The sequence below is a fragment of the Physella acuta genome, unplaced genomic scaffold (genome assembly GCF_028476545.2).
Source record: "Physella acuta isolate Inbredline_101_S28 unplaced genomic scaffold, ASM2847654v3 ptg000579l, whole genome shotgun sequence".
NCBI classification, from domain to species: domain Eukaryota; kingdom Metazoa; phylum Mollusca; class Gastropoda; family Physidae; genus Physella; species Physella acuta.
In genome coordinates, this window is record NW_026732098.1 from 875861 (window position 1) to 890562 (window position 14702).

Consider the following 14702-nt stretch of genomic DNA (forward strand, 5'->3'; position numbering starts at 1 on the left):
GGGTTTAGCTCTGGTTGTCCAATCACACGGGTTTAGCTCTGATTGTCCAATCACACGGGTTTAGCTCTGGTTGTTTGTCCAATCACACGGCTTTAGCTCTGGTTGTTTGTCCAATCACACGGGTTTAGCTCTGGTTGTTTGTCCAATCACACGGGTTTAGCTCTGATTGTCCAATCACACGGCTTTAGCTCTGGTTGTTTGTCCAATCACACGGGTTTAGCTCTGATCTTCATCTCCGTGGAGTTGAGGCTGCTGTAGAAATCTGTCAGGTACCACCACTGGATGCCGCTCTTGTACTGGCGACTGCCGTATACACCATTGAGGTGGGTGTAGCCGCAGCCACCGTTGTACCACCAGGCACCGTGACAGAACTCGGCGCACCACGTGCCCGTCGTGTCGTAACTCTTGTCGTACGTGCCGAACCAACGCTCGTTGTTGATCAGACTGTGAGCGTCCGACGTGTTGCCATAGAAACCGTACACCGCCATCTTGTAGAAGTCAGTTTCCGGGTAGAATTTAAAGCTGGAATACGAGGCGAAGTAGCTGTTGCCAAGGTAGGTCATGTCGATCCTCATCTCGTATGTCTTGTTGTTGCTCAGACAGTAAATGTTTTCGTTGCCCAGGTAAAATTCTCCAGCGTCGAAGTCTCCGAACCCGTGTTTGTATTCCTCCCAGTTGCGGTAAAAGTCCACGACACCGGAGACGCGACGTTGGAAAATTGTCCAGCCCCCTCCATCTGTCACTGTGTCACACATGACGACAAGACCAGACGACAGTTGTAAAAGTTGTCTGGGGTTGCTGGAGTTCTTGACGTCCGAACAGGATTTATAAATAGCTGGGTCATAGAGCACATTGGAATTCTTTCTTGCTATGTTTTGCTGTTCTGTGGTTGAAATACATTCGTTTCTATATACATTCACTATTAACAATAAATACAAACGCACTATATATATATATATATATATATATATATATATATATATATATATATATATATATATATATATATATATATATATATATATATATATATATATACATTTGATGTTGAAACGACTATGAAACATCAGTTATTAGCTAACGAATTATAAGTGTTACAAGACCCCATACCTAGACAAGCAGCAGTGTTACAAGATCCCATACCTAGACAAGCAGCAGTGTTACAAGATCCCATACCTAGACAAGCAGCAGTGTTACAAGATCCCATACCTAGACAAGCAGCAGTGTTACAAGATCCCATACCTAGACAAGCAGCAGTGTTACAAGATCCCATACCTAGACAAGCAGCAGTGTTACAAGATCCCATACCTAGACAAGCAGCAGTGTTACAAGATCCCATACCTAGACAAGCAGCAGTGTTACAAGATCCCATACCTAGACAAGCAGCAGTGTTACAAGATCCCATACCTAGACAAGCAGCAGTGTTACAAGATCCCATACCTAGACAAGCAGCAGTGTTACAAGATCCCATACCTAGACAAGCAGCAGTGTTACAAGATCCCATAGACAAGCAGCAGTGTTACAAGATCCCATAGACAAGCAGCAGTGTTACAAGATCCCATACCTAGACAAGCAGCAGTGTTACAAGATCCCATACCTAGACAAGCAGCAGTGTTACAAGATCCCATAGACAAGCATCAGTGTTACAAGATCCCATACCTAGACAAGCAGCAGTGTTACAAGATCCCATACCTAGACAAGCAGCAGTGTTACAAGATCCCATAGACAAGCAGCAGTGTTACAAGATCCCATACCTAGACAAGCAGCAGTGTTACAAGATCCCATACCTAGACAAGCAGCAGTGTTACAAGATCCCATACCTAGACAAGCAGCAGTGTTACAAGATCCCATACCTAGACAAGCAGCAGTGTTACAAGATCCCATACCTAGACAAGCAGCAGTGTTACAAGATCCCATAGACAAGCAGCAGTGTTACAAGATCCCATACCTAGACAAGCAGCAGTGTTACAAGATCCCATACCTAGACAAGCAGCAGTGTTACAAGATCCCATACCTAGACAAGCAGCAGTGTTACAAGATCCCATACCTAGACAAGCAGCAGTGTTACAAGATCCCATAGACAAGCAGCAGTGTTACAAGATCCCATAGACAAGCAGCAGTGTTACAAGATCCCATACCTAGACAAGCAGCAGTGTTACAAGATCCCATAGACAAGCAGCAGTGTTACAAGATCCCATACCTAGACAAGCAGCAGTGTTACAAGATCCCATACCTAGACAAGCAGCAGTGTTACAAGATCCCATACCTAGACAAGCAGCAGTGTTACAAGATCCCATACCTAGACAAGCAGCAGTGTTACAAGATCCCATACCTAGACAAGCAGCAGTGTTACAAGATCCCATACCTAGACAAGCAGCAGTGTTACAAGATCCCATAGACAAGCTGCAGTGTTACAAGATCCCATACCTAGACAAGCAGCAGTGTTACAAGATCCCATACCTAGACAAGCAGCAGTGTTACAAGATCCCATACCTAGACAAGCAGCAGTGTTACAAGATCCCATAGACAAGCAGCAGTGTTACAAGATCCCATACCTAGACAAGCAGCAGTGTTACAAGATCCCATCCTGCCATTGCCGATGAAGTTGACCGTCTCATTGACTTGACAGAACTTGCCCAGCGAGAAGAGCGTTGACTCAGCTGACGGTTGTGGCACTGATTCATTGACCGAGTCTTTTGGTAGAATCCAGTGACCTCAAAGATACCAGAAATACTAATACGACAACAAGCTTGAATCTAGCAGCTTTTACTACGGGCTATCGGGGTAGTTTCCGCCCTAGCTAGGCACAACAAGGGAGGCTGATAGAGAGGCTGATAGAGAGGCTGATAGAGAGGCTGATAGAGAGGCTGATAGAGAGGCTGATAGAGAGGTTGATAGAGAGGCTGATAGAGAGGCTGATAGAGAGGTTGATAGAGAGGCTGATAGAGAGGCTGATAGAGAGGTTGATAGAGAGGCTGATAGAGAGGCTGATAGAGAGGTTGATAGAGAGGCTGATAGAGGCTGATAGAGAGGCTGATAGAGAGGTTGATAGAGAGGCTGATAGAGAGGCTGATAGAGAGGTTGATAGAGAGGCTGATAGAGGCTGATAGAGAGACTGATAGAGAGGCTGATAGAGAGGCTGATAGAGAGGCTGATAGAGAGGCTGATAGAGAGGCTGATAGAGAGGTTGATAGAGAGGCTGATAGAGAGGCTGATAGAGAGGCTGATAGAGAGGTTGATAGAGAGGCTGATAGAGAGGCTGATAGAGAGGTTGATAGAGAGGCTGATAGAGAGGCTGATAGAGAGGCTGATAGAGAGGCTGATAGAGAGGCTGATAGAGAGGCTGATAGAGAGGCTGATAGAGGCTGATAGAGAGACTGATAGAGAGGCTGATAGAGGCTGATAGAGAGGCTGATAGAGAGGCTGATAGAGAGGTTGATAGAGAGGCTGATAGAGAGGCTGATAGAGAGGCTGATAGAGAGGTTGATAGAGAGGCTGATAGAGAGGCTGATAGAGAGGCTGATAGAGAGGTTGATAGAGAGGCTGATAGAGAGGCTGATAGAGAGGTTGATAGAGAGGCTGATAGAGAGGCTGATACATGGAGGAGCAGCCCACTAGGTACCGGCTAGAACCTCCAGTCAACGGGGTAAGTTTGACACAGGGGCAGTAGAGTTTGTCTGCCATGTAACACCTCCCGGCTCGGTGACTGAGACTGACATACACGCGTTGAGAGTTCTAGAGTAAAAAAAAATCTGTTTGCGAACCTGACGGCCCATGGAACAAGAGAAGTAGAGTTCACCTGTTTCTGTGCCATTGGTATATGAAGCGATAGTGTGGTTAGCAATATGACAGTCGACTTTACTTTCCCTAACGTGAGTTGGGTACCCATCAGAGTTGGGTTGATTCTTGGACTCGTGTTTGATTTTGGAGTTGTCTCTCCTAGCTGGCTTGCTGAGGAGCCTGATCTGCCTGAGGGTTCGAACTCGTGACTTTCGGGTTAGCAACCATACGCTACCCGCCCGACCACTCCGCCATACGTAAAGCCTACAACGCCAACACGTCGTTTTAGAAGCAAGCTCGGGTACCTAGAGTAAAAGTTCGGGTACCTAGAGTAAAAGCTCGGGTACCTAGAGTAAAAGCTCGGGTACTTAGAGTAAAAGTTCGGGTACCTAGAGTAAAAGTTCGGGTACCTAGAGTACAAGCTCGGGTACCTAGAGTAAAAGTTCGGGTACCTAGAGTAAAAGCTCGGGTACTTAGAGTAAAAGTTCGGGTACCTAGAGTACAAGTTCGGGTACCTAGAGTAAAAGCTCGGGTAACTAGAGTAAACGTTTGGGTACCTAGAGTAAAAGTTCGGGTACCTAGAGTACAAGTTCGGCTACCTAGAGTACAAGCTCGGGTACCTAGAGTACAAGCTCGGGTACCTAGAGTAAAAGTTCGGGTACCTAGAATACACACTCCAGTGGTCTCATCATACATCAGATTGCGGCAGTCGCTAGTACTGTCCACACATCTTGCCGCACAACTCATCACACTGCCAGTCGTGTGGCGCTCGTTCAGTGGCAAAATGTTCACGCTCCGTCTGTCAAGTCTGACGTAATCATAGTCCACAACTTCACAGCTGATGACAATCACTGGATAAACAAAGATATAATTAGGAACAGTCACACACACGATTTAAAATCAAAGATATAATTAGGAACAGTCACACACACGATTTAAAATCTAAGATATAATTAGGAACAGTCACACACACGATTTAAAATCAAAGATATAATGAGGAACACGCACACACACGATTTAAAATCAAAGATATAATGAGGAACACTCACACACACGATTTAAAATCAAAGATATAATGAGGAACACTCACACACACGATTTAAAATCAAAGATATAATGAGGAACACTCACACACACGATTTAAAATCAAAGATATAATGAGGAACACTCACACACACGATTTAAAATCAAAGATATAATGAGGAACACTCACACACACGATTTAAAATCAAAGATATAATGAGGAACACGCCCACACACGATTTAAAATCAAAGATATAATGAGGAACACTCACACACACGATTTAAAATCAAAGATATAATGAGGAAAACTCACACACACGATTTAAAATCAAAGATATAATGAGGAACACTCACACACACGATTTAAAATCAAAATCATATTAACATCTTATGGGACAATTCAAGCATGACGATAATTACGGGCTGATGATTAAATTTCCACCTCCTAGCCTATCTAAACTAAGTAATAAGTGAAGATTATGACATCTAAGTAACTAGTAAGGTTCCCTTTTCAAGCCTGACGGTCTATAGGGCAAGTGAAGTAGAGTTCGCTTGTTTCTGTGACCTCGGCATATGAAGAGAATGTGTGGTTGCGCAGCCTTTGCTTTTCATAAGGGTTGGGTGGACTCAGGGAATCTATACTGATTCGGATTCAAACTCGAGATTTTCGGGTTAGTCCAGCTCTCTACCGCTATACCACTCCGACTCCCCATAATGACATCTAGGCCTATCTAAACTACGAAATAAACGAAGATTATGAGATTTAGGATTATCTAATATCTAAACCACATTAGCTTAAATGTGAACATTCAACACCTGAAATAAACTTTAAATTCAAAATTTAAAAATCGACCTACATCACCTTTGACCAAAGTAACTATATCGGCCTACATCACCTTTGAACAAAGTAACTATATCGGCCTACATCACCTTTGACCAAAGTAACTATATCGGCCTACATCACCTTTGACTAAAGTAACTATATCGGCCTACATCACCTTTGAACAAAATGAACAAAAGTCTGACCAGGCTCCTCATGTTGACGTCACAGAATCCACAGGTTCCAGTTTCACGGTCAGCCACAGCTACCTTACACTAGAGCTACACGCTACCTTACACTAGAGCTACACGCTACCTTTCACTAGAGCTACACGCTACATGAAAGCACCCAAAGCCTTGATCTGCTAAGCTGCTGTTATTTCTTAAAACAATCAACACGGTGTTGTTGGTAGAAGTACACCCACCAAAACAAATTTGGCAGACGATTGTTGCTAGGCGACGTTTACCCCAGAACTCGGGCTGATTAAAACAGTTTTAAGCACAAATTTTAGTGCTTGTTTATGAAACAGTCATTGAAATCCATACCCACAAGAGGGCGCCACTTTGTTTTTTCCCCGAGCTTCTTGCATTATTCAGGTAGGTAACACACTTGTGTAGATTGGAGTGGGTAACACATTTGTCTGACCCTGAGGTAGTACTAGCCACGGTGACTGGCGGCTCCACAGCTTCTCTTCAACGATTGGTTGGCTAGCACTCAATAGGAAAAGTTTGACCGACTGAAGAAAAACTCTGCTATATGTCTAGAAAATAATTCTTACAATGGTACTATGGTAGCTTATCATTAATACAGATGAAAGTGTATTGCGTCTATTCTCGAATATTGTCATATTAAATTTCTCCTATTATCATGTCGGTTTTAGAACCCTTTAAATAACCGAATCGCTTAAGTATTTCACAAAAGTTTCCCCATTGGTACACTTATTCTACAGAACACTACTGGCAGTTCAACTCTACTCCACCCGTTTCATCAACGCCACTAGCCCGGCAGTTAGGAGGTTCAAGGTCTCGATCAGTCAGTGTTGTCATGGTTGACTGATTTACACCTCACATCGAACCAGGGTCAAGGTCGATCTTGTTATTTGTCTTGGTGGGGTCAATACATTTCTCTAAAGGTCAACTACAACAATGTACCGGTCAACTGGACAAGTTGGGGGTCAACTACACCAATGTACCGGTCAACTGGACAAGTTGGGGGTCAACTACAACAATGTACTGGACAATTTGGGGGTCAACTACAACAATGTACTGGTCAACTGGACAATTTGGGGGTCAACTACAACAATGTACTGGACAATTTGGGGGTCAACTACAACAATGTACTGGACAATTTGGGGGTCAACTACACCAATGTACCGGTCAACTGGACAATTTGGGGGTCAACTACAACAATGTACTGGACAATTTGGGGGTCAACTACAACAATGTACTGGACAATTTGGGGGTCAACTACAACAATGTACCGGTCAACTGGACAAGTTGGGCAGCGGATCTTAATGTTGCCCAATCAAATTATGGTGGTTTTATTTTACTAAAAGCTACAAAATAAAAACAAATGTTAAAATCTATCTAGTAACGTAACCTACGACCGTGAAGTCATGGTCACACCTGGCTGATTTTTTTACCGGAGATTCAAACACGGACTAAGAAAGAGCAGATAATTGTTCTTTACACGGACTAAGAAAGAGCATATAATTGTTCTTTACACGGACTAAGAAAGAGCAGATAATTGTTCTTTACACGGACTAAGAAAGAGCAGATAATTGTTCTTTACACGGACTAAGAAAGAGATGTGGTATGTAGTGTCGTCTTCCTAAGAACGGATTATCAAAAGGTAGAAAATTAAAGTATATAAAACCTTCATAATACTAAGCATTTAAATGCACTGAATTTTTTTTTTTAAATCTTGCTTTCCCTAATAAAAACGTATTGTTCGCTCATGAAATCTCTTTCATGTTGTAAGACCAATCTAAGAAAACAATGTGCTTTTTATTTTATTTTTATTTTCAGTGCTTAAAAAAAAACGAATAATTATAAAATATTTTTAGTTTTATATTGAATGAACCCGCCATTGCGAACTTAGCACTGATTTCTTTCAATTGTATTCGCCCTGATAACATGTCATTTGAACACAAATGTTTACATACAGCTGAGAGCATATTTTTGTGTATTGGTAAACAACATACTATCAAGAACCTACATTTGTGTGCTAGTAAAAAAGTGAAATGATGCGTTTTAAAATTTCCCTTAACAACGACTTAACACAGTGGATAGAGTTCCAGACTGTTATCATGTGCCTGACCGGACTAGCTTTGATCAAGATAACAGAGGAGCCTCGTCATAGAGTGACGTCATTCTACTGACATCAAGTTGTGGTTCTGCTGTTTTTAAAAACCTGTTTCTGTTTGAACTAACGAGGGAAGACGATTGACGTTCCCAGTGGATAATGCTGATCAAGAGATGAAGATAATGACAAGTGGGTCATTTAAAGAGGTCACATATATTATTTACACGTCTTACTGCCTCAGCTCAGCCTATCAATGCTAGATCTCCTGGTGTTATGTGGAGTTGTTTAACTTGATGTTATGTGGAGTTGTTTCTCCTGATGTTATGTGGAGTTGTTTCTCCTGATATGTGAATATCCTGAATCTCTTACACAATTTAAGGGCCACAGATTTTTATTAAAGGAAGCATTAAAAAAATCTTTATTGTTTTTAAAAAGTTGATCTTTATAATGTTGTAACATTTTTTTATCCAGTCCTTTTGTATGAATACCATAACAAGGGAAATAACTAATGACATGAAAACTAAACCTTGATGTACTAGACATAAACTTTAAATCTATTTTCTAAAAAGCGATAACCTTGAAGTGATATTACATTGTTGATTTACTTCCGCGGGCTAATTGTGTCAATCTAATAGTTTGTGTTTATGAAAGTTGGTGTCTACGACTAATTGTCTTTATCTATTTGTTTCTATGAAATATTATGTCAATGACATCTTGTATCTATGACAGATTGTATCTATGACAGATGGTATCTATGACAGATTGTATCTATGACAGATTGTATCTATGACAGATTGTATCTATGACAGATTGTGTCTCAAATTGCCTCAACTACAACGTGTATCTGACACAATCGACAAAAACTTTTGTGTTCAGCACAGCTCGTGTCTATGACATCCTATGTCAAAGTCATGTCTATTCAATGTCGGCTAAAACATGTCCAGTCAATGTCGACTAAAACATGCCCAATCAATGTCGGCTAAAACATGTCCAATCAATGTCGGTTAAAACATGTCCAGTCAATGTCGACTAAAACAAAAAAACAACTTTATTCATGTATTCAATATTTTGTGTATACTTGATATTGCTAAATACATCATTCAGTGTCATTGTTCTATATCTCGACTGAATAATACACTATTTGCATAACTTAAATACTTGTATAATGAAGTAGTCTGGGCATTAAAAACATTCACGATCTGCATTTTAAAATTGTGTGCATACATAATTTGCTAAAACTGAACCAATGGTGATTAGATCTTTGACAGAAATATAGAAATCTATTCTTTTATAAAGCCACGGTTCATTTTTTGTAAACCTCAATCTTAAGTTCTAGGTTCATTTATATGTAAACTTCAATCTCAAGTTCTAGGTTCATTTATATGTAAACTTCAATCTCAAGTTCTAGGTTCATTTATATGTAAACTTCAATCTTAAGTTCTAGGTTCATTTATATGTAAACTTCAATCTCAAGTTCTAGGTTCATTTATATGTAAACTTCAATCTCCAGTTCTAGGTTCATTTATATGTAAACTTCAATCTTAAGTTCTAGGTTCATTTATATGTAAACTTCAATCTCAAGTTCTAGGTTCATTTATATGTAAACTTCAATCTCAAGTTCTAGGTTCATTTATACGTAAACTTCAATCTCAAGTTCTAGGTTCATTTATACGTAAACTTCAATCTCAAGTTCTAGTTTTTGGTTTCAAGTTAAGGTTAAGGATTGTGTCCAGATGTTGGCTTATGTCCTACTTATTGTTTGGCTCATGTCCTACTAACTGTTTGGCTTATGTCCTACTTATTGTTTGAGTTCAGGTGCTAAATATTAGTTTGTATTAATGTTTGACTAAGATTGTATTATCTTCTTCTGATCAGGATAGAGGTCGGGAATTAAATAGCTGTACATACCTGATACTGAAGAATGAACTTATTTTTTTCTCTATCAAGGTGTGTGTTCTAACCCAACAAATATTGCGTCAGTTAGAGTAACCGAACCAAATGTAAACAACATTACATTATACGCACTCTAGTTACTCCAAAGTAGATTAACCGAACACTCTAGTTACTCCAAATTTATTTAAGTTTCTAATCTGTCTTTACGTTGTTTGAGCTACACAGTTCTATCTCTAATTAATGCCCACATAATTAATTAGAAATATTGGAAAGCAACCATCAATTAATAACTTCTTAAAAATGGCGACAAGTAAACGGACCAAGATCTTCCACACAGTTGGTGTAAGCTAACGTTGAATCAGCAGTTAAGTTGGAACATTTTCACAAAAAACATCGTCATAAGTCTTAGTCAAAGTTCATGTAGGCGATTTAAATATTTGCTTTCAGTACTGGCATATAAGATCATTCCTTTTTTAAATGTTTACTGTAAGATCAAGCGACACTTTTCTAATTATTGCAACACAACTAGATCTAAATGATTCATTGAATTCTGCTTTGTTAAATAGTTTACAGTACTCAAATATTCAAACACCGCCATTTTACAAGTAAATCAAATCAACAACTTTCTTTTTATTTTAGTTATCAACTTTCTTATTATTTTAATTATCAACTTTCTTTTCCTTACAAAAAAAAAAAAAAAAAAAAAAAAAAAAAAAAAAAAAAAAAAAAAAACAACAGCAGAACACACCAAATTAATGTGTTCTTCGTGTGGATTAATTTGATATTTTGACGTCATTAACATTTACATTGATCTACTGAAAATACTTAGTTAAAATGTTTTTCATAAAAAACGTTTTATAACAAGATTTTATGTAATAATGCATTAAAAAGAGAAAATAAGTTATAGACTACTATTTAACTAACTATAAAGAAAATCGTGGGCCACTTTAGAATCTATTGAATACCTGCCTTTACTAATATTTAGTTTTAAAAATAAAAAAAAAAACATCTTAATTTTGCAGCTTTCACAAACATCAAGGGACAGGTAAAAGAAAGTTGGTTGAACTCAACACCCATTCAATGTTGTGGTCAGATGGGACGGTCAGTAGGGCATACAGCAGCTCACCAGCTGGTTAGAGTTCGGTTAGAGTGGGCTACCTGACTAGTGAGAGAAGTTGTGGTCCACCCAGTGGGCTACCTGACTAGTGAGAGAAGTTGTGGTCCACCCAGTGGGCTACCTGACTAGTGAGAGAAGTTGTGGTCCACCCAGTGGGCTACCCGACTAGTGAGAGAAGTTGTGGTCCACCCAGTGGGCTACCCGACTAGTGAGAGAAGTTGTGGTCCACCCAGATCTGTGGGCTACCTGACTAGTGAGAGAAGTTGTGGTCCACCCAGTGGGCTACCTGACTAGTGAGAGAAGTTGTGGTCCACCCAGTGGGCTACCTGACTAGTGAGAGAAGTTGTGGTCCACCCAGTGGGCTACCTGACTAGTGAGAGAAGTTGTGGTCCACCCAGTGGGCTACCTGACTAGTGAGAGAAGTTGTGGTCCACCCAGTGGGCTACCTGACTAGTGAGAGAAGTTGTGGTCCACCCAGTGGGCTACCTGACTAGTGAGAGAAGTTGTGGTCCACCCAGTGGGCTACCCGACTAGTGAGAGAAGTTGTGGTCCACCCAGTGGGCTACCCGACTAGTGAGAGAAGTTGTGGTCCACCCAGATCTGTGGGCTACCTGACTAGTGAGAGAAGTTGTGGTCCACCCAGTGGGCTACCTGACTAGTGAGAGAAGTTGTGGTCCACCCAGTGGGCTACCTGACTAGTGAGAGAAGTTGTGGTCCACCCAGTGGGCTACCTGACTAGTGAGAGAAGTTGTGGTCCACCCAGTGGGCTACCTGACTAGTGAGAGAAGTTGTGGTCCACCCAGTGGGCTACCTGACTAGTGAGAGAAGTTGTGGTCCACCCAGTGGGCTACCTGACTAGTGAGAGAAGTTGTGGCTGGGTTTCGATTTGACCACACTATCCTTTTATATCAAGAGGTCACTAGAACAAGTGGACTCTTCTTCATTTGTCTATAGCCCATAGTTTAACCCAACCCATAGTTTAACCCAACCCATAGTTTAACCCAACCCATAGTTTAACCCAACCCATAGTTTAACCCAGTCCATAGTTTAACCCAGTCCATAGTTTAACCCAGGCCCTAGTTTAACACAACCCATAGTTTAACTCAATCGGAACAGGTAAAGAACAAACAGACTCTTGTACCGAGCCAACTACACCATAACCACTCAAGTGGTTTCACTGATGCTGGTGTTTCTTGGGGATGGGGGGGGGATGTGGAACCTACCTACTGACCAGGAACCAGGACTAACACGTGTCAGCCGTCTGAATTATGCAAGAACAACAAAGTGGCGTCCTCTCAAGGTTATTGATCCCATTCACTACCTCAAGCTTCGGCCTATTTATTTTTAAAACTAGTCCTTGAACTTGCCGTCAGTTTGAGTACATGCGGCCTCGTGATGTAGCTTGTAGCCTCCTTATTCTGTTAGCCAACCTTCCGTCAATACCACGCCGACGTCAAAGAGACCACTGAATCCTTAGACCCTCAAGAAAACGGGTATCAGGTGATCAAACATCCCAAAGTTTAAACACGTTATAGATTAGTGTAGTCACTCACTTTAACTTTATGTAGGGTCATTTCAAAACTAGGCATGCTGCCCAGCTTCGCTTAGGCTTTCGAAAACATTGAGAATTTGAATGCTTAATTAATTCGCCCGAGGGTCGGTCTACGACCTCAGGAGTTATGAAGAGGTTCCTACGTGGACAATTTTTTTTCGATTTATAGCACATATAAGGCGCCGGTCAGTCGAGGTCAGTTTTGACCCCCTCATCGTAGACTTTTCGGCCAACCGGCCCTCGTGTTCTGTCGCCCCAAGGCAAGATCCTGCCAAATTTGAAGCGCCTGCGGCGCCGGGAAGTGCCCTATCGGACACCCGACAACTTTGCTTTATATATTATAGAGATTAGCAAATTGCAAAGATAAACAAAAATTTCAATAAAGTAATTAAGGCCTGAAATACTTTAGTATAGAAATGTATTGTTTGAATAGATTCTAGATCTAGGTAGGGTCTACATCTGTGTAAGTCTAGTTTTTCCGTAGATCTAGATCATCTAGATCTAGATCTAGAATCCTAATAGAATTAGGTAGGTTGGTAGGTAGGTAGGTAAGTAGGTGCGTCATAATGAAATAATGGTAAATAAATCGTTGTTATGATGTGTGTTTTATCAGGTATTTTGGTGCGAATGAATGTTGTTGCGAGAAATATGACGAATGCATGTTTAATGAGGCGGATGAAAGAGAATGAAGTTTTGCCATAGGAACGGGTAGTTATGGTATGCAAGCTAGGTAGTTCGGACTAGGGAGTGTAAGAGATACTTCGTGTAATGTCGATATCAAGGATAGTTTTATGTTTATTTATACGAGAATAGTAGTTGAATAATTATTGACCAAGAAAATAATAGGCACTGTGTAAAGCGATTATCGCCTGTATCGTGGTGAGGGGAATGCACATGGTAGTGGTACGCTTTAAATGGTAGTAAATCACGTGATCAAACACGACACTCTCACAGCAGCCCTAACAGTCATGTATAAAGGTGTCATCTAGTCGATATAGGTATTTGTGCTAAATTTCTCTTTTGCACATTTTTCGTTTTTTTCTGGTTGCGCATTTTTGTGTTTGCGCTTTTTTCCGTTTGCCTTTTTTCTGTGTGCGCTTTTTTCTGTTTGCGTTTTTTTCCGTTTGCGCTTTTTTCTGTTTGCGCTTTTTTCTGTGTGCGCTTTTTTCTGTTTGCGCTTTTTTCCGTTTGCGCTTTTTTCTGTTTGCGCTTTTTTCCGTTTGCGCTTTTTTCCGTTTGCGCTTTTTTCTGTGTGCGCTTTTTTCAGTTTGCGCTTTTTTCCGTTTGCGCTTTTTTCTGTTTGCGTTTTTTTCTGTGTGCGCTTTTTTCTGTTGCGCTTTTTTCTGTGTGCGCTTTTTTCTTTTTGCGCTTTTTTCTCTTTGCGCTTTTTTCTCTTTGCGCTTTTTTCCGTGTGCGCTTTTTTCTGTTTGCGCTTTTTTCTGTGTGCGCTTTTTTCTTTTTGCGCTTTTTTCTCTTTGCACTTTTTTCTCTTTGCGCTTTTTCCGTGTGCGCTTTTTTCTCTTTGCGCTTTTTTCCGTGTGCGCTTATTTCTTTTTGCGCTTTTTTCTCTTTGCGCTTTTTTCTCTTTGCGCTTTTTCCGTGTGCGCTTTTTTCTCTTTGCGCTTTTTTCCGTGTGCGCTTATTTCCGTTGCGCTTTTTGTTTTGCGCTTTTTGTTTTGCGCTTTTTTCCGTTGCGGTTCTTTCCGGCCACCAAAAAATATATATCATGGCCTAGTTTATACTCATGATATTTTCCTCTGAATTACCACAAGTAGAAACTAGCCGACATAATATCTAATAACTCCTACATAATATACAGTAATGTCTAAGAATCATATTTATAAACAAACAATGTACCAAACCTTTGAAACGGTGGAATGTATTGCCGATGTCAAGATACCGTGGCACGCATCGGAAAACTTCAATCTCTAAGCCAGGACAGACTTAGTTCCGCTGAGGCCGCCAACTTGTCCTAGAAGTTCAAGGTTCATCTCAGCCAAGACGACCTTGTTCCGCTAAGGTCAGCGTGTCCCAGATGTTCAAGGTCCATAGAGTTCCTAGAGACTCAAGTATCCATGCAACAGTACCAGTCATCAGGTGCCCGGAACACCCTAAGCTGAATATCAGTCGGCGGCTACTGAAGACTCAAACGGACGGCTAAGCCGACTAGATTCTTCCTATTGGAGAACAACGCCATGGAACTACCGCCTAAA

The 14702-nt window shown here is 40.8% G+C and overlaps 1 protein-coding gene across 1 annotated transcript; it reads right to left on the bottom strand.

The window, feature by feature from the left end:
* Positions 1 to 206: 206 nt before the first annotated feature.
* On the bottom strand, positions 207 to 7712 carry LOC131947017 (techylectin-like protein). The gene is made up of 6 exons (XM_059308099.1): positions 7706 to 7712; positions 6997 to 7110; positions 6816 to 6896; positions 4443 to 4631; positions 2556 to 2714; positions 207 to 883 (listed from the first exon to the last, which is right to left on the bottom strand). Exons 1-6 carry the CDS (start codon positions 7710 to 7712, stop codon positions 207 to 209), a joined length of 1227 nt encoding a protein of 408 aa, XP_059164082.1.
* Positions 7713 to 14702: the final 6990 nt, after the last annotated feature.

Coding starts and splice junctions, on each gene's coding strand:
- LOC131947017 (XM_059308099.1), bottom strand. Junction 6,897..6,996: donor CCAAATTGTCCAGTTGACCG/GTACATTGGTGT, acceptor CAAATTGTCCAG/TTGACCAGTACATTGTTGTA. Junction 884..2,555: donor TAACACTGCTGCTTGTCTAG/GTATGGGATCTT, acceptor TTTCAACCACAG/AACAGCAAAACATAGCAAGA.